The sequence below is a fragment of the Sinocyclocheilus anshuiensis genome, unplaced genomic scaffold, assembly GCF_001515605.1.
Source record: "Sinocyclocheilus anshuiensis isolate Anshui unplaced genomic scaffold, SAMN03320099.WGS_v1.1 scaffold118, whole genome shotgun sequence".
Taxonomy (NCBI): Eukaryota; Metazoa; Chordata; class Actinopteri; order Cypriniformes; family Cyprinidae; genus Sinocyclocheilus; species Sinocyclocheilus anshuiensis.
Genome location: NW_015546020.1, coordinates 1,056,325 through 1,081,401, shown reverse-complemented (window position 1 = coordinate 1,081,401; position 25,077 = coordinate 1,056,325). Strand labels below are relative to the sequence as shown.

At 35.3% G+C, this 25,077-nt stretch overlaps 2 protein-coding genes and 1 long non-coding RNA gene across 6 annotated transcripts in view; 2 read left to right on the top strand and 1 right to left on the bottom strand.

Moving 5' to 3' along the window:
- Positions 1 to 222: 222 nt before the first annotated feature.
- Positions 223 to 20,018, bottom strand: LOC107698606 (zinc finger RNA-binding protein-like). Its single transcript, XM_016499658.1, has 15 exons — positions 19,894 to 20,018; positions 19,217 to 19,457; positions 19,016 to 19,130; positions 17,387 to 17,602; positions 16,967 to 17,301; positions 13,702 to 13,884; positions 13,353 to 13,566; positions 10,609 to 10,757; positions 10,117 to 10,236; positions 8,976 to 9,121; positions 7,827 to 7,956; positions 6,855 to 7,054; positions 6,602 to 6,770; positions 2,845 to 2,930; positions 223 to 301 (listed from the first exon to the last, which is right to left on the bottom strand). Exons 1-14 carry the CDS (start codon positions 19,953 to 19,955, stop codon positions 2,874 to 2,876), a joined length of 2,337 nt encoding a protein of 778 aa, XP_016355144.1. The 5' UTR covers positions 19,956 to 20,018; the 3' UTR covers positions 223 to 301; positions 2,845 to 2,873.
- A 1,140-nt stretch (positions 20,019 to 21,158) lies between these two features.
- Positions 21,159 to 25,077, top strand: part of LOC107698602 (caytaxin-like) — a 6,048-nt gene continuing 2,129 nt past the window's right edge. Inside the window, exons 1-3 of one of the 4 annotated variants that reach the window (XM_016499653.1) lie at positions 21,159 to 21,254; positions 22,542 to 22,600; positions 22,687 to 22,923. In XM_016499653.1, the coding sequence (XP_016355139.1) occupies positions 21,178 to 21,254; positions 22,542 to 22,600; positions 22,687 to 22,923 (373 nt within the window). In that variant the 5' untranslated portion in view covers positions 21,159 to 21,177. Of the gene's footprint in view, positions 21,255 to 21,581; positions 21,883 to 22,114; positions 22,601 to 22,686; positions 22,924 to 24,484; positions 24,643 to 25,077 lie in introns of those variants that run through there. The other 3 variants (XM_016499654.1, XM_016499655.1, XM_016499656.1) reach the window with 3 other exon arrangements.
- Positions 23,268 to 24,443, top strand: LOC107698605 (uncharacterized). Its single transcript, XR_001635360.1, has 3 exons — positions 23,268 to 23,601; positions 24,261 to 24,319; positions 24,406 to 24,443. It is a non-coding gene; the product is annotated as an uncharacterized LOC107698605 (long non-coding RNA).

Sequence of the window (25,077 nt, the reverse complement as noted above, 5' to 3'; positions counted from 1 at the left end):
AAACTAAGACCTGGCAGGAGAATCCCGGTGGCGATGCATTCGAGGACCCTCCGTAGAGCTTCTCCAGGACTGAGTGGACCTGATGCACTGCTAATGGCTTTTTCCACAAGCAGCTCCATGGCCTTTGCGAAAGAAAACACAACCAGTTAATACGACAGTGACTGGCTAAAGCAAAAAACACTGTTAGCAAACAAAGCTAACTCACCCAGTCGGGCATCTTGCCCCAGGTAGGTATGCGCTGACACAGATCCCGCAGAACCCGAATAATGATGACGCAAGACTGAAGACCGTTCGCCCGAGCCTGTGGACAAAACTCATTAATACGCAACAATCACAGCTAACAGCAGCACTTCAGTTAATAACACAAATGTAAATGTTAAATGATAATGCTAATGCTACTAAAATTATTCAACGGTTGAGTGTAAGACCAGAACCATACTCTACGTAAGTTCGCAAACACTCAGCCTTTGTATCGCAAGTACAGTTCCATTGTACACGCTTAACTACAAATTTAGATAGTTAGCTAGCTAACATGCTAACCAGTTGACGATAAACTAAACAGACTTGCTCTGCGATATTCTTTTCAAATAGTTGCTCCTGAAAATGAAAAATACTGTATTGGCCCGAATATAAGACGACCCTGATTATAAGACGACCCCCCCTTTTTCCAGATGTACCTTTTGGAAAAAGGCTTTTTAAAAAACAAATCTTGTTTTTTCTCAGTAAAACACATTTTGTCTTCAATTATTTTCATATTGCATATTTTTCCTATTTTAATTTTTGTTTTGAAAGTATGGTAAAAACTGGTCAAATGTACCAACATTCACATTTAAAAAATATACACTTTTTGATATACCATAAAAATTCGTCTTATATTCGGGTCAATACGGTAATCGCTGAAGAAAAGTTCACGTTAATGTCCTTTACAGCACCCCTTGTGGCAATACTGAAAATAAGATGCACTAGCAATGCGTTCGGACATATTCATATTAAAGAAATCGAACTTGTGTTGATAGAAGCAATAAATACTTGTATACGGTATGATTGGGGTTTAGGCAAAAGTCAGTACCATGTCGGTTAGCTACGTGTAGATTTCCCAATAGCGATTTTTTTTAAGTCAATTTAGTGCTTAAATAATACTTTAAAAATGTATCTACATTTAGCTACCTTTTGCTAGTAGCTTGAAGAGCAGCAACTCATTTTTCAGAAATATTTTTTTATGCATGTCTAACTCAACTACGTTACTATAATTTCCTGTAGCTACGTAAAGCATAATTTAATGACACAAGACTGAAGACCGTTAGCATAAGCCTGTGGATAAAACGCAATACGCAACAATCATGGCGAGCAACAGTTAATAAAAACTGTAAATGCTAACTGAAAAATGCTAAAGCTAAAATGTTACTAAAATTAAACAACCGTGAGTCTAAGACCAAAAGCATACTCTACGGAAGTACGCGAACACAGTTCCATTGCACATGCTTAACTACAACTTATTAATCAAGTAATTAGCTAGCTAACATGCTAGCCACTTGCCAATCAACTTAGCTGACTTGCTCTGCGATATTCCATTCCAAAGGTTGGTACTGAAAGAGAAAACTGACTGTAGAAGAAAAAAAGTCTATGCTAATGACCACTATAGTGCCTCTTGTGGCAATACTGAAGATAAGACGCACTAATATTGCGTTACTAATTGTGTTCTGACACATTTAGAAACTCAACTACAAATGAAGTCAGCCTTGCGTTGATAGAAGCGACACTTACATAGAGTATGATTCAGATTTAAGCGAAAGTGAATAGCATGTTGGTAGCTAAATTATGCTTTCTCAATAACGATTTTTCATTAAGTCAATTTAGTGTTTAAATAATACGAAGTCAATTTAGTGTTTAAATAATACTTCTTCAAATCTTCAAAAAAATCACTATATTCGAGCTACTTTTCACTAGTAACTTTGTAGAATAGCTACTACTTTTTCAGAAAGATTTTTTAACTTTATGCCTAATGTAACAATGCTGCAATTTAACAATGTAACTATGTTAAATTATGAGTTGCTTGTAGCATAGCAAAATATAATTACAAAGGAGCTTCTCCGACACTTTTCACAAGGTTACAGATAACGTGTCTACTGCCATAAAATATTAAAGGGTTAGTTCACCCAAAAATGAAATTAGGCTGTGTTTTACTCACCCCCGAGGCATCCTAGGTGTATATGACTTTCTTAGTAGCGAATCGATGCGTTTTTGTAAGAAAAATATCCATATTCAAAATGTAATAATCACTTTAATGTAGCTTGCATCAACAGTTGTACACAGAAGCAGCTCCGGGAGCATGACGTATGAGTTCAGCGCTGCGCACGTTAATGTAGCTTGCGTCAACAGTTGTACACAGAAGCAGCTCCGGGAGCATGACGTTGCGCATACGCCGGTGAGTCTCGTGAAAACCAACATTTGTTTACAGGATCAAACGAAGCAAAGCTTCCTTACTTTAGCAAAGGAAAACAAGTCTCCTCTTGGCTTATATCGAAATCCTTTGACATTCTTCTTTAGAAATCCTTGTTTTGTACTTCTAATTAGTGACCGTTGTTTTGTTTTGATCTCTCCGCTGTGCTTCCTCGTTCGTCACTTCTGAGCGGCGCATGCGCAAAGCCGACATCTTACGTCATCCGCCCGGAGCTGCTTCCATGTACAACAGTGCGCGCAAGCTAGATTCAAGTGATTATTATGTTTTAAATATGGTTATTTTCTTACAAAAACACATCGATTCGCTACAGGAGGACTTTGTTCACCCCCTGGAGCTGTGTGAGACACTTAAACTTTCGAAGCCCCCTTTTTTTTTTTTTTTACCTGAAACCATTTAGCATGTCGCAGAGCCGCTAAATACTCAAGGCACTTGGTCCTGCCGAGAACATCAGGAGGGTCTTTCTCTGAGGCTGCAAGGGCACATGTAGGAAACATTGTCAATTGTATTTAATGATTTAGCAATCGTAAGAAAAAGTAAGTAGATCTTGTTGATATAAAATTATTGTTGATTAAATGACACAAAGAGTTTTTTAAGGGATTTGTGGCAATAGGCTGTGTTAATGTGATCATTAGAACACACGTCAAAACAAAGTGACAACACTGAAACGTCACAAGACGAGGGGTTTTCCGCACGTCCAGGTTCCTAAAAAAACTGTTGCAATGTTATGCAAAAGATGTAGATGGAAAATATTACTGCTTCGGTCTGTTAATGCATGATTAACAAACCCAAACAGGACAAGTGTGGAGAACCACTTTGGTTTTTTGGTTGTTTGAAAAAAAATAGAATTGAGAATATCGTTAACAAAATAAAACAACAATGACCTCAGTTTACAAGTCGGAATTTCAGAGGCTTTTGAGATCACTGTTCAGAAACTTCAGGATGAGAGGATGAAATTGTTTTAGGCCACATGGTGGATGATAAAATCCATTTTCTCCAACATTAAATACTAATAATAAAACTGTAGTTTAGGTTTTGTCTTATTTAGACACAAAACACCAAAATGTTGCTGCTATCACGCAAACTATTGTGAAACTATTCGTACATTGTCAGTCCCAAAATATTAAAGTGGCCGCATTGTTTGATTATGTACAGGAGTGACAAACATATTTTACAACTGAATTTCTGCATTAAGAAAGAGCTTGTTTTTACCAAGCAATTTTTATTTTTTAACCAAGAAAATTAATGAATTTACTCAAAAAAATTCAGGTACTTAAAAGCAAATTGACATAATATTTGCATAGCATACAGAAAAATTAACCAAAACAACTAGATGCGAATGCAGAAACGTAATCATGACAAATTAACGTAATTAATAATTACAAGCGGCAGTTTAATGAGCATAAACAACACTTACTATAATATAGTGAGAAACACTGTTTTTTTTTAACTATTAAAAATTATAAAATGTAATAAATGAATATAATATAATAATTAAAATAAAAGTGTAATAAAATAGAAATTAATATTTAAAATTAATAATTACAATAAAATTAACACATTTTTTAATAATAAATTGTTACTAAGCCACCGTTAATTGTTAGAAACTGTTTCTTAACATGAAAATGTCAAAAATCACAATTTTGCGTGATGTAGGATCGACTGTTTTCTGTACACGCGCAAAAATAAATGCGATTGTCACTCCCAAAACTTTACATCAATCACCACCACATTTATATGCACATGAACAACTTGGCCTGAAAAAAAGTTAAACATCTCTCTCATCCTGAAGTGCTCATGTATCTTACAACACAACTTGTACAATATTGCGCCACAGTGGTAAAGAAAGGTCAGAGATCCTGTTTTTGATTCCTTAAAACGCTTTCAAAAAGCAACGCAAAACCGAACAAGGGCAAATAACGGACTGAACCGAAAGGAAAAAAAAAACAAAGAAAATGAAGGAGGGGGTAAGAAATGAACAGGAAAGCCAATTCACTGATGGAAAATTCAATTCTGTATGGAAATATCCGTATTTTTTGTGAACCAAGGGAACACATAGTGCTGCTGAGGGAAAGCACGGGTTCTCTAACCTTTCTCCATGTTGGGGACGGGGTCTTCGCGCATCACTGGCGAGGTAAGAGAGATGGTGACCTGCATTTTTGGTTCCTTGCTTGAAAAAATGACGATGTTGGCTTCCTCTGGGTGTACCTGCACCTCATACTGATCTTCAGAAAAGGTCTGCCGGTTAAAAGGACACTTTGCATTACTACAGAGGAGACGGCGGGGGTCAATACAGGGGCCTTAATTTGTCCCTTATAATCCCAGTGGTAATTGCCACACTCAAAGTCTTGGCTGGATAATTGCCAGGGTTAATGGTATATAATGCAATGCCCCAGTCTCTCTCTGTAGGTGTCGTAACCAGGCAGTGGAACTAAAGATCAGTTAAAGATACACGGACCACAACAGCAGCAGGAGGAGTAAAGTCAAAAGCTAATTTATTCAGAGTTATTTTGAATTATATATGGGTGGATCACACAATAAACCACCAGAAACATGTCTGGGTCATATTTCATCCCAAAAATCAAAGGGGGGAAAAATATATTTTGCATCAATTAAACTATGTATATTTTTAAGATCACAATGATTTGACAATTTTCATGACATTTAGCACATTTTTCTTACTCAATTAGTCATTACCGCAATGCACAACCATCTCAATCTCATTACTTGTAATGTGAAAAAAATAATAAAAAATCTGTATGTTACTGATTGCATCAAGTAAAGTATATTTTTAAGATTTGACATTATTTTCATGACACTTAGCACATTTTCCCCATGCACTGAGTCATTACCGCAATGCACAACAATCTCAATTTAATGAGGTTTTGTGCTGCATTAATGAGACTTTAGGAAATATGTTTAATTGTCATGAAAATAATTTCGGAAATTTTTTTTTTATATAATAATTTAATTGAAAAAATTTTGATTGTTAAACTGTGATAAAAAAAACATTTTTATATATAATTTCATGCATGTTACAGTAATTAGTTTTTTTTTTTTTAAACCTTCATGAAAATAACTGATATGGTTTTTTTATTTTTTTTTTTATTTTGCAGCATTACAGTAATGGCATTTTAGGGGATGCTTAATTATCAAAGATTAAAAAAAAAAATAAAAAAAAACTTAATGGGCTTAAAAATACACTTCAATTGCTTTATGCAAAATATAACAAATTTTAATTTTAAGTATAAATAAGTTTGAATAAATTGAAATATACATTTTAACTTTTTTAATTTAAAACAAAAACATTTTTAAAAAAGTTTTTTTTTTTTACCGCAATGCACAACAATCTCAATTTAATGAGGTTTTGTGCTGCATTAATGAGACTTTAGGAAATATGTTTAATTGTCATGAAAATAATTTCGGACATTTTTTTTTTATATAATAATTTAATTGAAAAAATTTTGATTGTTAAACTGTGATAAAAAAAACATTTTTATATATAATTTCATGCATGTTACAGTAATTAGTTTTTTTTTTTTTAAACCTTCATGAAAATAACTGATATGGTTTTTTTATTTTTTTTTTATTTTGCAGCATTACAGTAATGGCATTTTAGGGGATGCTTAATTATCAAAGATTAAAAAAAAAAAAAAAAAAACTTAATGGGCTTAAAAATACACTTCAATTGCTTTATGCAAAATATAACAAATTTTAATTTTAAGTATAAATAAGTTTGAATAAATTGAAATATACATTTTAACTTTTTTAATTTAAAAAAAAAACATTTTTAAAAAAGTTTTTTTTTTTTTTTTTTTACACTTTTGATTCACAAGTGTGAAATATGACCTGGACATTTCTCAGTGAGATACACACATATGACAGCCAAGCTTAAACATAAAACCACACACCCAGCTACACGTTGCTATATATAATCTTGCCATGACACCTGGGACCATGTGATTTCTCATGTGGGCCATTTCCATCCATGTAACAGCCAGAACAAAGGTAAATAATGTGTTAAAACCACAAGTGCAAAGATACGAGTATAAACAGGTCATAAGTCAATAACAGTTTTCAGCAGCTTCGACATAAACATTTATTTTCCATGCATAGCAACGTCACAAAAAAAAACAAGCTTACCGCTAGTTGTTTGGGCATTTGCTCTGCAACGGTTCTCAATAGAGAGGTGGTGGGTTTCTTGGCCGCTAACAGGATGAGCTGAACGTTGCGGTCGCCGCGTAGGAGGAGACCTTTAGCCAGGATTCCCACGCGCACGACTCCTTTGAGAACACGAGCCTGAGACTCCGACCTGTCCAAGAGGAAGCACGTAAATCTACACTTCCCACTACTATTCCATAGCATGACCAGAAAGCTAGCTACTAGGAGTCCTCACTGTTTGTCCGTCACGTCGTTGTCGTCGTCGTCCGCAGCACACGCCTCCTTCTCCAGCAGCGAATCAGACACCAGTTTGAGCGCGCGCTCAGAATGCGACACGATTCGCTGGACGGCCTGAAGCTCCTCCTCCACGGGGTAGATGGCCGAGTGTTTGGCCATGATGTGGTGGTCGTCGGGCGAATCGGGCCGTCGCACGGGCTAAAGATAAATGGGAGGATTGTTGAGGTTTACAGCATCAGATTTAGGCCTGTCGCAATAATCAATATATCGACTTATCGCACAATATATGTACATGACCTCAATAATTTGTGGTGACACAATATATCGCCCATTATATTTACTTAAAAATTAACGTCACTGTGTTTTGTGCATTCCACTTGCGCCTGTGTCTTTTGCAGCTTCTCGTACATAACATGGTGTAGAGGTGCTAGTTCAAATTTAAAACATGCTTCTACAAAAAAAGTTTCATCTGGAGATATGGTCTTGTATAGAGATCTGTGCCTTTGTGCATACGGACATCTGACTGCTAAGTAGTGATTGTGTTTTTCAGCAATAGTGTGCACCCTTAATTTACAGAGAAAAGAAGGTCAGGGAAATATCTGTAGATGAGAAAAATCTCCATACAAGTTCTTTATGCATTTTTCTTTTTTTCTACTTGTTACTTTGCACTTTTTGTTAGAAAATGTTTATTTACTATTTATTCAGGTTTTTTAAGGTATCTAATATCTAAATATTCTTAAAAATTAAAAGTTTGTTGTCATTTGGAAGTGTGTAGGCCTTCTTGCATTATTATGCTGTTACATTATGATTATATATTCAGTTGCATAAAACGGTCTTTAAAATGACAATAATATCGCTTATCGCAATTATTTCTGGGGCAATATATCGCACAACAAAAAGCTGTTATCGTGACAGGCCTAATCAGATTTGGTCTGGTCAGTTTTTGTCTGAAATGTGATTGTGTATTTACCAAAAGGGACGGCACCGGCATGCTGGGCCGGCCCATGAGAGGAGGCGGGGCCATTCGGTGTCTCGTCTCCACCCAGTATAACTGCTCCTCCTCCATTCTCCTCCAGTACATGTCCTCCTCGTACCTCCAGCTGGACGACACATGGAAACGTGAATATTAAAAGTTACAAATCATGCCATCGTAACCAACACACTCCACATTCAGTGTAACAAAATGATGAGAATTATTATATACAATATTAGAAAAATATGTACTCAATTTTTTAAAGAGTGCCAAACTATAATCATCATATGAAAAATGTTTGTGTGTGTGTAAATATATGAAAAATGTTTTATATATATATATATATATATATATCCCTGAATATAAAAATTATGAATTATTCAAAGTGACTTAAACCATGTTTGATGTATATCGTTTGACAATTTTTTGTACAAAATTATTTTAAAAAAATGCTTAGATAAACAATGATAAAATAATTTACTACATTTAGTGCAAAACATGGTGTGAAACGCATTACATATATTTACTATATTTGTAATTATATTATATATAGTATTTGCTAAAAAAGTACACTAAAACTAAGTGTGCTGAATTTTAATCATTATATGAAAAATTATATATATTTTATAATTATTTGAAAATAATTACATTACATTTAAAATTATTATATTTGCAAAAAATATACACTAAAATTATTACACTGATCAATTTTAATTATATGAAAAATGTTATATATAATTTATAATTATTTGAAAATAATTACATTACATTTAAAATGATTATATATTATAATCTTTGCAAAAAATGTACACAAATTATTACACTGATAAATGTTAATTGTTATATGAAATATAACACGTTTATATTTTGTAATGATGTGAAAATTATTACATTTAAAATTACATATTTGTAAAAATACAGTAAAATTATTATAGATTGCTAAATTTTAATACTAAGAAAATGTGATTTTATGTGCATATGTATACACACACACATCTATATAAATGATGAATATATTCAAAGTGACTTAAATCATTTTTGATGCACATTCTTTAAAAGTTGTGAAAATATCAAATATTCACAGTGTTCAATGTTAAAAAAGTGAATTGAAACTTCATCAGAAATGGTGTGAAAGCTGATGAGGACCTCATTTCCATGTGCCAGCGCTGTTCATCCTCTTGTTGTCTCTTCAGCACAGATTTCTGCTTCTGCTTTCGCAGTTTGACTTCCAGAAGTTTCCGTGCTCGATTACTGGGCTTGATCTCCACAGGAAGGTCTGGATTCACTTTTTTCTGAAAATTAGATTAAAAATTGGTCAATAACTGCAGCCCTGCAGGATTTCGAGTCTTTACTATCGGTTTTATAATGTTAGCTTGACTGTCTTGTGTTTTTAACTGAAGCATTTCAATAAAGTGAAGCGGTTTTGCACTGATTTTAGACTTATAATTCACTTGTTATGAATAATCTGATCTTTCATGAAGTTCCCAATAAAATGAGAAGATAATCAACCATTAATCTGACAAACAGTTAAATCGCTTGATAAGCCAAAAAAAATCTCTTTTAAAAAAGTGTTTCTTTGAGTTCATCAAATTAAAATAAATAAATAAATAAATGAATAAAAGCTAAATAAAATGAGAAAACCAAGTAATATTAAGCAATTTCATTGGTCAAGAAATTTTAAAGTATTTAAACTTGTTTACTATCAAAATAATTATTTGTTGAATTTAATAATTACATTAATATACAAAAATAAACATACATACATGTATAAAAATAACTATTTAATGATATAGTTATATTATGAAAAAAAAATCATTTTTCTGTTTTTTCTTTGAGTCCAAGTTCTAAAAAATATTAAAAAATAATTTATTTAATAATCTTAATTAATTGATTCCACAATAGGCACACTCTAGTTTATTATAGAAATAATTATTTGTTCAGTTTAATAATTCTATTAATATACAAAAATATACATACATATATTTATACACAAAAATGGCTATTTAATGATACTTATATCATGAAATAAATTTGTTTTATTTAGTGTATAAAAAATAATTTTTTTTTTGTTCCATTTTTCTTTGAGACCATCAAGTTTTAAATTTAAAACAAAAAATCTAATTATATGAAGAAATTTTCACTGGGCAAGTATTTAATTTACTTTTATATTTTTTTGTTATTTGATGAATTTAATAATTATTAATATACAGAAACATACTTACATACATAAAAAAAAAAAATAGCATACGATGTTTTGTTTTCTTTCTTTCTCAGGGTGACGTCTTACCTTGTACTGCAGCCGGTGTCTCCGTCCCTTCAGGTGCATGTCTTTAGCGTTGGGATCGTTGAAGCTGCATTCACACAGTTTACAGTGAAAGCGAATCACCTTTCCCTCGTCATTTCGAATCTGTATAGAAAAAAAAAAGAAAAAAAAAATCACAATTCAGAGACTTTAATCCCTCAACAGAAGGACAAAGCGAATCACCTTTCCCTCGTCATTTCGAATCTGTATAGAAAAAAAAAAGAAAAAAAAAAATCACAATTCAGAGACTTTAATCCCTCAACAGAAGGACAATTGCCCAATTATCCTAGAATGTCACACATTTACTAGAAGAAATCCTTTTGATTCAGACTGATTTGCTAATAAATATGATTTGCGATCAATTTGATCAATTTGACTGATTCGTTGGGTAAAAAAAAGGCAGGTTCACTGTTTTTGTTCAAGTTTTGCTCAATACATTATTGCAAATAATGAAATTATTTGACTGAACAGTCTCACCTCTTCAACATAATCGTGTCCCACAGGCTGAATGTCTCCTTGAGCTCCAGTACCATCACCATCCTCATCTTCACTCAAAGTGTCCGTCTTCACTACAGACAGCTTCGCCTCCTCCAGCTTTACCGGAGCTGGTGTGGACGTTCTGCTGCCTGGAGAGAAATGGATATTAGGGAATTGACTATATTTCATGTTTCTGTAAGATGGCTGTTCATAACGTAACCATTAGGGATGCACCGATACCGATACTGGTATCGGGTCCGATACTGAGCTCCTGTACTCGTACTCGTTAAAATACCAAACGCCGATACCACACAGCATGTGTTAAGTGCCATATTCAGACAATGAAACACCGACAACCGAACAACAGACAGCAGAATGGAGTTATTAGAGATTAAGGATGTCTACGAAGTATATGTATGCAACGAATATAATCTTAAACATTCAGTATTGACTAGGGCTGCACGATAAATCGCACGAATATGAACGTGGTTTTGCGCAGCTCGTCATTATCTAACATTATCAAGCTGAATTTGTTCTGACACAGTTTAACTCTGAGTTCTTGTTATATTTTATTACCATTTTCTAAACTATAGTGAATAAACTGTGATAATGTGAGAAATGTTGAAGGTGTCTGAATAAATTTTGTTTTGACTATCTATTTGATAAATGAAGTTAACCAACTAACATTATACATACTTTTTTGGTTTCTGTACCCAATATTTTAAAAATTTACAAATGCAATAAAAATATTGGTATCGGTACTCGGTATCGGCAAGTACCAAAAATAAAAGTATCGGTATCGGGCGAGTACTGGAAAAAGTGGTATGCATCCCTAGTAACCATGCTACCAAAATGTTTATGTTGTGCAGGGTTTGTTGTACGATTACATCTACATCTATTAGCTCATAGTCTGTTGTTATCTACATAAAGCAAAAAGACTGAGCAAGACTTCTGTGTTGATGTCATGTTACATTCTGAAAAACGCATTGCGTCAACATGACGTCTGAAATGTGTACGAGGAGATTTTTCTTCTGCAAGGCAGGATGTAAATAATCTATTCCCATCCTGTGGGTTTTGTGAGTGATACACTAAAGAGGAAATATCATCTATTTCTGTGATCAGTGTGACCACTGACTGCGTAAGTGCTGGTGAAATGAAACGCAGAAGAAAACTATAATCTCTACACTGGAAACCTCAGGGATTTATGACTATTTTGTGTGACCAAAACTAAGCTTAAACACATTGTGCTTAATTTATGTGCAAACAGGCCTTATAAACATTCTTACATAAACTGTCATTGTAAACAAATTTAGGTGTAAATCGCTCATAAAACTTTGTAAACATTTGTTAAAATTAGTTAATGCAACGATGAGTGAAACATTTATTAATCTTTGTTAAATGTTAGTTATTAAAAATACAGTTTAATAAAAGAATGTTTTCACATGCATTAACTAATGATAAAACAAACAACTTTTGATTTAAAAACATTACAAATTGTTAGTTCATGCCAAATAATGTATTTAACAAATGCGACCTTATTGTGCAGTTTTACCAACATTTCTTAAATAAATTTCTTATGTAAATCAGTCGTAAACCAATTTTTGCTTAAATTGTTGCAATTGCATGATTGCACAGACTTATATTCGCAAACAACTCATGCAAGGATAGTTTTACGTATTATTTACACAGAAAGTTAAACAAATGATGCCAAATAAGTTTAGTACGAATTCATCAATCAATTGTAAAACTGTTATGTATAACTGTTATATCGAAAATATGACTGAATTTCTGTGTAATTCATTCTTACATAAAAAAAAATCGTAAATAATTACTAAAATCATCGTTATGTAAACTGTCACAACTGCACATGAATTTATAAAACATTCACATAAGCTCCGATGTAAATGTCGCAAATGCGAACAAATTCCTTTTAATCATTCAGTAGTTTTATACTACATACTTGTGCAATTGTGACAATACTAAGTAATTCGCAAAACCATTCTTGTCAGTTCTCGTAATTGCGAACGATTTCTGCGCAAGTCATTCGCAAAGTTAATTGTTTTGAAAACAGATAGTAGTCCGAATGATTTACACAGAGAGTCATTCTGCTCACGCTTTACGAAAAAAGCCCTAAATCATTATGTAAACGGTCTCAACAGCAAACGAATTTATAATAAATTCACATAACCCCCGTGTAAATGTTGCAAGTGCGAACAAATTCCTTTTAATCATTCAGAACACTTGTTTTATACTACAAACTTGTGCAATTACGAAGACTATGTAAATAATTCAAAAACGCATTCTTGTGTAAATTTTCGTAAAATGCGAAAAATTTCTGCACTAGTCATTCGTAAAATTAATTGTTCTGAAAACAGATAGTAGCCCGGATGATTTACACCAAAATTCGTTCTGTTCACGTTTCACGAAAAAGGTCCTAAATCATTATGTAAAGTGTTGCAATTGCAAATAAATTTTTAATAAACTCACACAAACTCCAATGTAAATGTCGTAAATGCAAACAAATTTCGTTTAGTCATTTGGAAAACTTGCTTTATATTATCTACTTGTGCAGCTGCAAAAAATATATAATTCACAAACCCACTTGTGTAAATTCTCATGGTCGCCAAAATTTTTATTAGAATTAGAATTTTTTTTTTTTTATGTTTTGTAACAGTGTTCCGAATGATTTACAGAGAAATTCATTATGCTAACATTTAACGAAAAGGCCCTATAAGGTCACTCACCGATAATGGCAACTTTAGCAGTGGCGGGTTTTTTCGCAAGAGACGCCGTGAGTTTGGAAGGAGCCAGCGTCTTCTGCGCCACCGATGTAGGGGTGGGAGCGGTTGTCGCCGCTGTCTTGCTAGTAGTCATTGTCACGGCAACAGGGGCAGAGCTCACGAAAACGGGCTCCGTTGAAGGGATGGGTTTGCCAAGTTTGGTGTGCAACTTCACAACCTGAGGAAAAGTTTGATAGCAGTTACATTTCAATGAAAAGATTCGAAGATGCCAACAAAGCTGCTACACCAAAACATGTCGAAAAGCCCAAGAGCACTGAAATGGCCAAATTAACCATCATGGCATTTAACGAACCTTCTGGTGCTTGGATCCCCGGATGTGTGCAGCGTAAGCATCGGCGCCGGTGCATGAGACGTCACACAATTCACAGCGCAGCTGCGTCTGGACTCCACGAGGTCCGTTGGTCACCTGACTGCCGCTCTTCTGAGCCGCCTCTTTCTTCTTGTGCTTCTGTCCTTCCAGATGTTCTCGATACGTCTGCAGAAGAGCACAGGATCACGAGTCAATAAAGAAATACGTTTGCGAGTACTTTCCACTAAATGTGGGAAACTTTAAGGCAAGACACTACAGGCAAAAACATTGTTTTGCTTTTTTCAATGCACTGGTCATTTTTGAAAATTTGGGATATATGGCTTTTCATAACACATTGTTGAAAAGCGGAAACAAAACATCCAAAATACTTGTGTTATTTTATTATATTGCACTTTAACTACATGCATCTATAGATTTCAATTACAACACATATCTTTAAAGTCTGTCTTCTAAAAATGAGTTTCTCAACTTTAGTAGAACTTACATACTCCAAATTTTACAGTTATATTCTCATCTATAATCTGAACATTTTTACTGAGGGTTTTGTTCATATATCGTTTGCCTGCTTTTTTTTTTTACAGCATTTTATTTCTAAAAACATGGTGAAATTTACTTTATTTCTTGATGTTGGCAGTTTTTTTTTTATTTATGGAGTGATAAAGAGAGATATTCAAAATCCCCTCTGTAGAAACCTTTGACTCTAATATGTCAACAAAATCAAACAAGAATTTTGATCCTGGCCTTACAGATTTCATCTGTGGAAATGTATGCAAATTGGTGCATGTTTAATTAAATAATGCCTCGATTGCATATGTAAACATAACATTGTAAAAAAACTTGTATTACAAAAATGATTTGCAATTCTTAATGTAATCAATCCACTGGGGAAGTATGGTGTTAGTTAATCTATTAGTTTTTTTTTTTTTCACCCTATTCACCTGGGGTGTCTTGCCTTAAATATCTGTATCCCATATGAAAATGTTTTAAAATAGTTTTAAAGTAAAGCTCAAAACACATCTATTCTCTCTGGCTTTTAATTATAGCTGATTTATTGTGTGGTTGGTGGTCTTCTTTTAGTTCTTTAGGCTAATTTCTGTGTGTTTTTATTGGCTGGTTTTGGACTTACTGTATAGCACATTGCTCAACAATTGTTGCATTTAAAGGAATAGTTCGGCAAAAAAAGGACAATTTTCTGATTATATACTTACACCTATGCATCTTGGATGGCCTGGGGCTTTCTTTCTTCAACCGAAGAGAAATTAAGGTTTTGGAGGAAAACATTCCACTATAGATTACAATTTCAATACATATCTTTAAATGCCGTTTTCTCAAAATGAGTTTTTTCCTCGATTTCAGCAGCACACACCAAATTTTACAGTTTTATTCCCAACTATATCCTTAAGATTTTCACTGAGGGGTTTGTTCATTTATCATTCGCCTGATTTGTTAAACATAACAGTTTAGAAATCTTGCAATACAAAAATTGTATGCAATTCTTAATGAACTGACACAAAAACTAGGGTCGTATGGATTACTATGAAGCTGCCTATATATGGATTTTGGACCGTCGAAAATGATCGAAATAGGGTAAAAACTGAACTAATGGATATAACCATACTTCCGCAGTGTAGTAATTGCATTAAAAATGGCAAACATTTTTTGTATTACAAGTTTTCTAAAATGTTATGCTTAAATATCGAAGGAATAAAAACCAGGCGAATGATATATGAACAAAACCCTCAGCCGTGTTGGGGAAAGTTACCTTTAAAAGTAATGCATTACAATATTGCATTACTCCATAAAAAAAGTAACTAATTACATTACTTGGTTTCTTTTATGGAAAGTAATGCATTACAATATTGCATTACTCCATAAAAAAAGTAACTAATTACATTACTTGGTTTCTTTTATGGAAAGTAATGCATTACAATATTGCATTACTCCATAAAAAAAGTAACTAATTACATTACTTGGTTACTTTTATGGAAAGTAATGCATTACGCTACTTTTGCGTTGCTTTCTGTCACCTTGGATGGGCTTGCTTACTTGTTTTTTATTAACAAATAAACCGTAAGTTATATTTTTTTACAACTGTAAAGGCCCTTTCACACCATAAGCGAAATGATTAAGCCTCAGACTGAAGGGAGTGCCTCTGTCTCTGCACCTCACTCCTAATTTCTCTAAACACGGGATAGGAGAGGCGTCATTAAATAAATGGGAAAACAAAGTAATGTGTTACTTATTTGAAAAAGTAACTCAGATGTTTCATTGTACATTCAAAAGTAATGCATTACTTTACTAGTTACGTGATAAAAAGTAATCTGATTGCGTAACTTGTGTTACTTCTAACCATAGACTGTATAAAAACATGGACGTAGTGTCCGTGACGTCACCCGTAGTTTTCTGAAGAGCGTTTTTGAAGCTCAAAGTGGGCGGAGCCGGCCGTCGCCATCTTGGCAGCGCGTCACTCCCAGATAATCGAAAATGGGCAAAAAAGCGGGAGCTGGTTGCTGAAACCACGCCCGCCTAGCTCGACGGCAGTGTCAGCAGCGGCAATCTACCTGTCACTCAAGTGGCCACGCCCTTAATTATGCAGAACTTTAAGGCTTAATATCATTTAAACAAATGAGTTATAAAAAAATTCACCCCCCTCACAGTTGTCATGAAGGGCAAAATTAGCTATATAGAACAAAATAATTTTTTGAACCAGGCTGTAAACATGTTTTTTCTGCTGTAAAGTTGGGCATTTTAACATGGGGAGTCTATGGGATTGACTCCCTTTTGCAGCCAGCCCCTAGCAGCCAGTTGACGAATTACAGTTTAAGTCACTTCCGTGTTGGCTTCACGAGAGAGCGGGAGGTTGCCACTTGCTTCTAACGCGATACCCCAACACTGCCCCTCAATAAAAATCTTCAGAATACAGATGGGAATACAACTGTTACGCTTGGTGTAAGTGCTACTGAAGCACAGGAAAAAGAAATTGGCCTTTAAAGATATGAATTGAAATTTAAGTCTACAATAGATTGGTAACAATCAACTGACACATAAATATATATATTGGACCGTTGGAAATGGTGTATGGTGAGCACCATTCACTTGCATTAAAGAGAGAAAAATCCAGGAATATTTTTCTCTAAAACCTTAAGTTCTCTTCGGCTGAGGAAAGAAAGACCTATACATCTTGGATGGCCTGAGGGCGAGTGAATTTTTGGGTGAAGCTGAATGTGGAGTTCATGCAAACGCTCACCTGCGGACCGGCACAGCTTATCTTGCAGATATCGCAATAGTGCAGCTGTGGCTGTTTGGGCGGCCCTTTGGGTTTTTGGATTTTGCTCTGGTGGAAAATGGGTTTCTTGTATGCATTGACGGTGGGGGTGGTGACTGCGCCACTCCCGGTGTTGCTCCAAGAGGATTTGGTGAGCTGTTTTGGAAGTTGTTGCGTCTGCTGCGGTGGTGTCGGCTGTGGCGGCTGCTGGAGGGGCGGTGGAGGTTGAGGCTGCGGGGGCACCATCTGTGCCGGCTGGAAGTACGACGGCGCGGATGTGTAACCGCTAGACTCATAGCTGGAATAGCTGAGACCGACTGAAGCAACAAAGAAAGCAACACAGTTAGACGATACGCTGGCGGCTATTTGTGGCGTATAAATCTGAATCAGCGGCGGCCGTACTGGAGTAAGACGTAGCAGCTGTGGAGCTGAAGGAAGAACTGGGGGTGTAGGTGGATATGGGGGCTGGACTTTGCTGTACGCTGGTTGACGTCGGGTAGATGGTGTAGCTAGAGGACACAGAGCTCGCAGCGGGAGGGGGTTTCAGAGCTGCGACCTGTCTTTGAACAGGCGGCTGACTGTATGCTGTGCTCGTCGTGCCGTAGCCGGTTTTCAACCCTGAAAAGGCAAAGATGTTCTCATTTAAACCTAAGAATTGGAAGCTATATCTGAGCAGTATAGCTAGATTTTTTTTCTTTTTAGTATATCGACGATATTTGATTGCTATGAAATAGGTTAGATTGGCTGGTTGTTGTTGTTTTTTTTCAATCAAACAGTCATTGAGCCAAGTGCATTCAAAATGTTTAATGCAAGACATAAAAGTTCATATGGTTTCTCACCAAAAGAACATGAATATTTAATTATTTTAATTTATATGCACCAATGTAACAAAACAATGAACAATAATCTACAAATACAACACTATTTTTTATATACTACTATAGTATTTACTAATATTTTAAATTAGCTTTTATTTTTCATGTTACAAACTTTCATTTTGATTCCAGTTTAAGTTTTAGTAATTTTATGTACAAATGTGTTTGTAATTTTTAAACAGTTTTTTTTTTTTTATTATTATTATTTCTGTTTGGCTTTATTTCTTTTTTTTTTAGACTTCATCTTAAACTTATTCTATTTCCGTTAGTTTCCAAGGCAACATTTTCTCTTTACATTTAAGTTTATATCTTATATTTATATTTAAGTTTAGCTTCATTTCAATTAATGACAACTATTTTTAATAGCTTTAGTTAACAAAAGCTACACTGATATACTCAGAGTGAAACGTTTTAATTTAAATAAAAATGCAACACAAACCTTTGATTTAGAATTTTAATTTAAACAGTTTGATTTTCGAAAATGAATCAAACTTGCCAAATTAACAAGTTTGTAAGTTTTTTTTTTAAACTTTGATCAAAACTTTGATGCATTAAAATCATTGCAATAATCACAATATTGGTTACATTTATAATTACAATAATTAATTCTAATGCTTATATAAAATTCTATATAATTTATAATTATATTTCACTATTATTCTTACAAAAATAAAAAATGCATGACATATAACATTAAAATATTAAACTATATCATATTTCCAAATGACATTACTTTTATGGTTACAAATATTGAAATTTATTTACAAAATTACTTAGCATTTCTAAACGGGAATGTTGCAAACCCCACTTGAATCTGCATTACCCGCATGAGTGCCAAAGCTCAATATGTCTGCTGGAAAAACTGGAAACATGTTCACAAAACATGCAAAAACTTAAAAAGGCATAGTTCACCCAAAAATGGAGACCACCAACAGCATGGTTACCAACATTCTTCAAAATACCTTCTTTTGTGTTCAACAGAAGAAAGAAACTCATACAGGTTTGGAACAACTTGAGGACGAGTAAATCATGACCATTTTTAATTTGGGGCGAACTACCTCTCTAAAAACCCATTATTTCATCTTCGATAAATCTGTTTATGTACCTGGCAGACTCGAAAGCATTCAAGTCAGACTGAAAGAGAAATCAGATGCACCTGTCTGGAAGTAGGCCTCGGTTGCGGTTTGCTGCACAGGTGCGATGCTCGTTTGAAAGTACTGCTTGTTCTCGTAGCTGCTGACCGACGGCAGTCGACCGTAGCTATAATTCTCCTGTATAACCAAATTAATTTGGGAATAAATAAATGAGCCCACCTGAGAGGCATCATTAATATGAATGATGCAAAGAGAAGACTGACCGGTTCAGTCAGCACCTGGTAGGTTTGATGGGTGGTCGTCAGCTGCGGCGACGTTTCGGGCTGCTGGTAGCAGTAGTTGGGGGCAGGATGGGGCTGGTAGGTGGGGTAGGGGGCGGTGACCGCGGGACTCGCAGGGTGGGCGGTGGGGTACGAGGCCGTCACAGCATGGGCCACTCCAGGGGCGGCCTGGATGTTATAGCTGCCCGTGGTTGGGTGGGAATAGACAGGAGGCGGCTGGGCACTGGATGGGAATTTCAGGATTCAGAATGAATGTGGTTTATATGCACCATTACAAGGGTCCAAAATACCATGGTAATAGTATATACTTTAAAGAACACCTAAATATAGTACTTTCTGCAAGCATTTTTAATGCACCCTTTACAGTACAATGTAATTATATGGTAAAAGCATAGTACTAAAGGTTTACCATGGTATTAACATGGTACTACGAGTCTATAAGAACGGCAGCACCGCGGTATTTATACTAGCACACGCATATTTCACTTTTCACGATATCAAAACATCATGCAAGCATCAATACACACATAAACAACAGCACCTTAAGAGATATTTGCGCACTGGCCGTCAGCATCTCGCTTAAATATCCGTCGTGGCTTTATGACTGCTGTAAATAAGCGGTGTGTTCATGAGCGTTTGTGTGTGTGTTTGTTTTGTACCTGTACTGCGGGCCGGCGGCGGCAGCTGCATGTGTGAATCCATAATAATTACTGGCCGCCATCTTAGAAACTTCAGCGGCAGCGGCAGCGCTCACGTGATCGACACGTGTCCGTGACGTCAACGGTGACCTTCCCGCCGCGGAGCCTAAAGCTAAAACCGTTATGATGTAAAGATGAATTTATATGATACAATTTTGTCAATATTTATATACCTATAAACAGGAGTGGTTCTAGGGTGAGTAGATTTTCAGGGCTTATCTGTGGAATTCAGCTTAAAGATGTAAATAATTATTCCTATTTTTTAAAGTGGAGATAGACGTCTTTTTTTATTAAACTTTTTATAAACAGCACAATATACACATAACATTTACTTAAACATTTTTTTTTAAATGGATAAATAACCATACAAAATGGAAAAAACAAAGACAGCTTAAATAATATACAAAATAATAAATAATAAAATAAATACAAATACAATATTGTATATGACTACAAAAAGCCCAAAATAAAAAATAATATATATATATATATATATATATGTGTGTGTGTGTGTGTGTGTAAAAGTATAAATATATATATATATATAAATGTAAAAGTATAAATGTAAAAGTATAAATATATAATATTAAATTAAATTAAATATTAAGATATAAATCTACTGCCTATATATAATATTAATTAAATATAAACATTGATTTCATTTAAAATATAAATAAATATAAAAATAAAAGGTATAACATTTTATTTTATTTTTGTTTATTTTTCTATCACATCTGAGCTTTTTATAAGTGGCAGTGTGGTGTGAAAGTATTTTTTAAATATGATTTATTATTATTTATATATATATATAGATATTGATATAGATATAATTTTTTATATTTTATAATTTATATAATTATTTATTATAATTATTTTATATTTTCTAAAATTGATTCCGGTTAACATTTATTTTGTTTTAAGTAATGAAAATGTATTTTAATGGATTTATTTTTAATTTGACTTTTAATTAAGTATAATAATCCTGTTGATGTCTTGTTTATATTTCTACCAGTGTTCAGACAAAAATAGTCCTAATTCAAAAAGACAATTCAAAGGTGAATGAAAGGGAATTATCTCCAAATCAAAGCAGAGGCCACTTCAGCCAGAGATTAAAAGAGGGATTAAAATGATTTTTCCATTAATCCATTGCACACTAAAAATTCCTCTGGTAGGCATTGACTTTTTGGTGATCAAACTCTTCAGGGAAGGATTTGACTTTGTTTTTCAGGTCCAGGTTTCTTCAGCATGGGCAGCGCTGACTTCGGCCCGCTGATGGAGATCATAGAGGCGAGAGACGAATGGCTGGACGATGATTTTCCCAGGTAAACATGTTTTCTTTTATGCTTTTGAAAAGTCCTGTTTAGCCATTGATGATTTGGTTTTGAATGGTTGAACTGTTACATTTTCTGACTCAAATTTCAACATTTGTTTACATTGTGACATAAAATACATCACATGCCTTTGTAGGATGCATGAAATTTGAAGCAACTGGACATTTGATGCATTCAAGGGTTTATACTGATAAATGATTCCAATTTGAATTGAATGCAAGAAATTCCCCAAAAACAGAAAAGATGGTTAATCAAAACAAACTTGTTTGAAGGCTATACTGGGCTCACAGATGGATACAGGCCTTAAAAAGGGAAAAAAAGCATCATTTCTTCAGCGAATCATGAGTGAGATGCTGAATGGAGACGGGAGCAGGTGCAGCTCTCTCCTTAAATGGAAACGAGCCACGTCATGTGACGTAGCAAGCTGCCAACAACACAAGCAGCATCACCAGCAAAATGGAGGCAGGTCAGGCTTAGAGGAGCAGCTCCAGCATCACACGACAGTATGATGCTTTTGAAATATTAAACCGCGTTAGGACCATGAGATTTCACGCTAGCTTGGAGTAAGAACTCGCAGAATCAGAAAGCAGCCAGAAACCTAGTTCGTCTCACGTAGCAGGTAAACGAGAGCAGCTTTGATTGTGCTTTGTTTTGTTTTCTAAAGCATACTAAAATCATCCATTTTATTAGGTTTATGTTGATTAAAATGTTTTTTAATGCTGCATTACTGTTTAATACCAATCACCTATTGGAAAAAAAATTGAAATTTGATTTATCTCCACAGGGAATCTAATGTTGTTATAAATAACAGCATACCAAATTTAGGTATGGTGATTCATACATTTATTTTCATATTATAGTATTGTTATGCAACATTATTATGTATTTCTTTAGTATGTTTTGCGTTTTTGATGCTTATAACTGTCTTTCTCAAGTCTTTAGGTTTGTCATTGTCGTTTAAAAATTTCAGGGGGAAACAATGACAACTGTGAGTTAAATAGACTTTTAGCACAGAAGCAGCAGCTGTGAACCCCGCCGGCTCTGACAACCCCCTCTATTTATCAGCTGCGTGTGCACCGACCCCAAGGGCCTACTCGCTAATTAGCATATCACAATATGCTCTGGTCTTAAAGGAGCATTTCGCCCAAGAATTACAATTTTGTCATTTACTCATCCTCATTTTGTTCCAAAAATATAGGACTTTCTTTACTTAAAATGCTATTTGCACTTACAAAAATCTGTGGCATTTGAAGTGCATTGAAATATTGTCCTCGCTAGGCCACTTCCTGCGGAGGGTGACATGGACTCCTCCTGCACCCTGAACGAGGGGAGAACTTGTAAGTGACTTGGTTTCATACGCAAATGTTCATCTTAAATGAGTAATTTGCATTCGCGTAATGCTCCTTTGTCTTTATTGGCTCAGCTCCCCCAAACTCTCTCCTCATTGGTGGAGCCGGAGGAGGCGGAGCTCACCGGAAGCGTCGCACGCTGGTGGCCCCGGATATGAACTTGTCGTTGGACCAGAGCGAAGGGTCCTTGCTCTCCGATGACTTCCTGGATACGCCTGATGATCTGGATATTAACGTGGATGATATCGAGACGCCCGATGAGACAGATTCGCTTGAGTTCATTACCAACGGCAACGACCTGGAGTGGGAGGGTAAGAATATGCTGTTCTTCATGGCTCTGGAAAGAGATCGGTAAGTAGGTAGGTAGATAGATATATAGATAGATAGATAGATAGACTGTTTGATAGATAGATAGATAGATAGACTGTTCGATAGCTAGATAGATAGATAGATAGATAGACTGTTTGATAGATAGATAGATAGACTGTTTGATAGATAGATAGATAGACTGTTTGATAGATGGATAGATAGACTGTTTGATAGATAGATAGATAGATAGATAGATAGATACCAATTTGAATTGAATGCAAGAAATTCCCCAAAAACAGAAAAGATGGTTAATCAAAACAAACTTGTTTGAAGGCTATACTGGGCTCACAGATGGATACAGGCCTTAAAAAGGGAAAAAAAGCATCATTTCTTCAGCGAATCATGAGTGAGATGCTGAATGGAGACGGGAGCAGGTGCAGCTCTCTCCTTAAATGGAAACGAGCCACGTCATGTGACGTAGCAAGCTGCCAACAACACAAGCAGCATCACCAGCAAAATGGAGGCAGGTCAGGCTTAGAGGAGCAGCTCCAGCATCACACGACAGTATGATGCTTTTGAAATATTAAACCGCGTTAGGACCATGAGATTTCACGCTAGCTTGGAGTAAGAACTCGCAGAATCAGAAAGCAGCCAGAAACCTAGTTCGTCTCACGTAGCAGGTAAACGAGAGCAGCTTTGATTGTGCTTTGTTTTGTTTTCTAAAGCATACTAAAATCATCCATTTTATTAGGTTTATGTTGATTAAAATGTTTTTTAATGCTGCATTACTGTTTAATACCAATCACCTATTGGAAAAAAAATTGAAATTTGATTTATCTCCACGGGGAATCTAATGTTGTTATAAATAACAGCATACCAAATTTAGGTATGGTGATTCATACATTTATTTGCATATTATAGTATTGTTATGCAACATTATTATTAGTATGTTTAGTATGTTTTGCGTTTTTGATGCTTATAACTGTCTTTCTCAAGTCTTTAGGTTTGTCATAAAATTTCAGAAATTTCAGGGGGAAACAATGACAACTGTGAGTTAAATAGACTTTTAGCACAGAAGCAGCAGCTGTGAACCCCGCCGGCTCTGACAACCCCCTCTATTTATCAGCTGCGTGTGCACCGACCCCAAGGGCCTACTCGCTAATTAGCATATCACAATATGCTCTGGTCTTAAAGGAGCATTTCGCCCAAGAATTACAATTTTGTCATTTACTCATCCTCATTTTGTTCCAAAAATATAGGACTTTCTTTACTTAAAATGCTATTTGCACTTACAAAAATCTGTGGCATTTGAAGTGCATTGAAATATTGTCCTCGCTAGGCCACTTCCTGCGGAGGGTGACATGGACTCCTCCTGCACCCTGAACGAGGGGAGAACTTGTAAGTGACTTGGTTTCATACGCAAATGTTCATCTTAAATGAGTAATTTGCATTCGCGTAATGCTCCTTTGTCTTTATTGGCTCAGCTCCCCCAAACTCTCTCCTCATTGGTGGAGCCGGAGGAATCTGAGCTCACCGGAAGCGTCGCACGCTGGTGGCCCCAGATATGAACTTGTCGTTGGACCAGAGCGAAGGGTCCTTGCTCTCCGATGACTTCCTGGATACGCCTGATGATCTGGATATTAACGTGGATGATATTGAGACGCCCGATGAGACGGACTCGCTGGAGTTCATAACCAATGGCAATGACCTGGAGTGGGAGGGTAAAAAATATACTGTTCTTCATGCCTCTGGAGATAGATAGGCAGGCAGGCAGGCAGGCAGGCACAGATAGACAGATAGATAGACAGACAGACAGACAGAGAGATATATAGATAGATAGACAGACAGACAGACAGGTAGATAGACACAGACAGACAGAGAGATATATAGAAAGATAGACAGACAGACAGACAGAGATATATAGAAAGATAGATAGACAGACAGACAGACAGGTAGATAGACAGACAGATAGATAGACAGACAGACAGAGAGATATATAGAAAGATAGATAGATAGATAGACAGACAGGTAGATAGACAGACAGATAGATAGATACACAGATAGATAGATAGACAGACATAGATAGACAGACAGACAGGGAGATAGATAGACAGACAGACAGACAGACAGACAGACAGACATAGCTAAAAAGCAAG

What these genes read in the sequence shown, in the direction of transcription:
- LOC107698606 (XM_016499658.1), bottom strand. Translation starts at nt 19,955, where the DNA reads ATGGCGGCCAGTAATTATTATGGATTCACACATGCAGCTGCCGCCGCC. An exon ending in TAAGCTGTGCCGGTCCGCAG is followed by an intron (nt 13,885 to 16,966) that starts GTGAGCGTTTGC and finishes GCTCTTCTGCAG; the next exon opens with ACGTATCGAGAACATCTGGA. An exon ending in TGCTAAAGTTGCCATTATCG is followed by an intron (nt 10,758 to 13,352) that starts GTGAGTGACCTT and finishes ATTTCTCTCCAG; the next exon opens with GCAGCAGAACGTCCACACCA.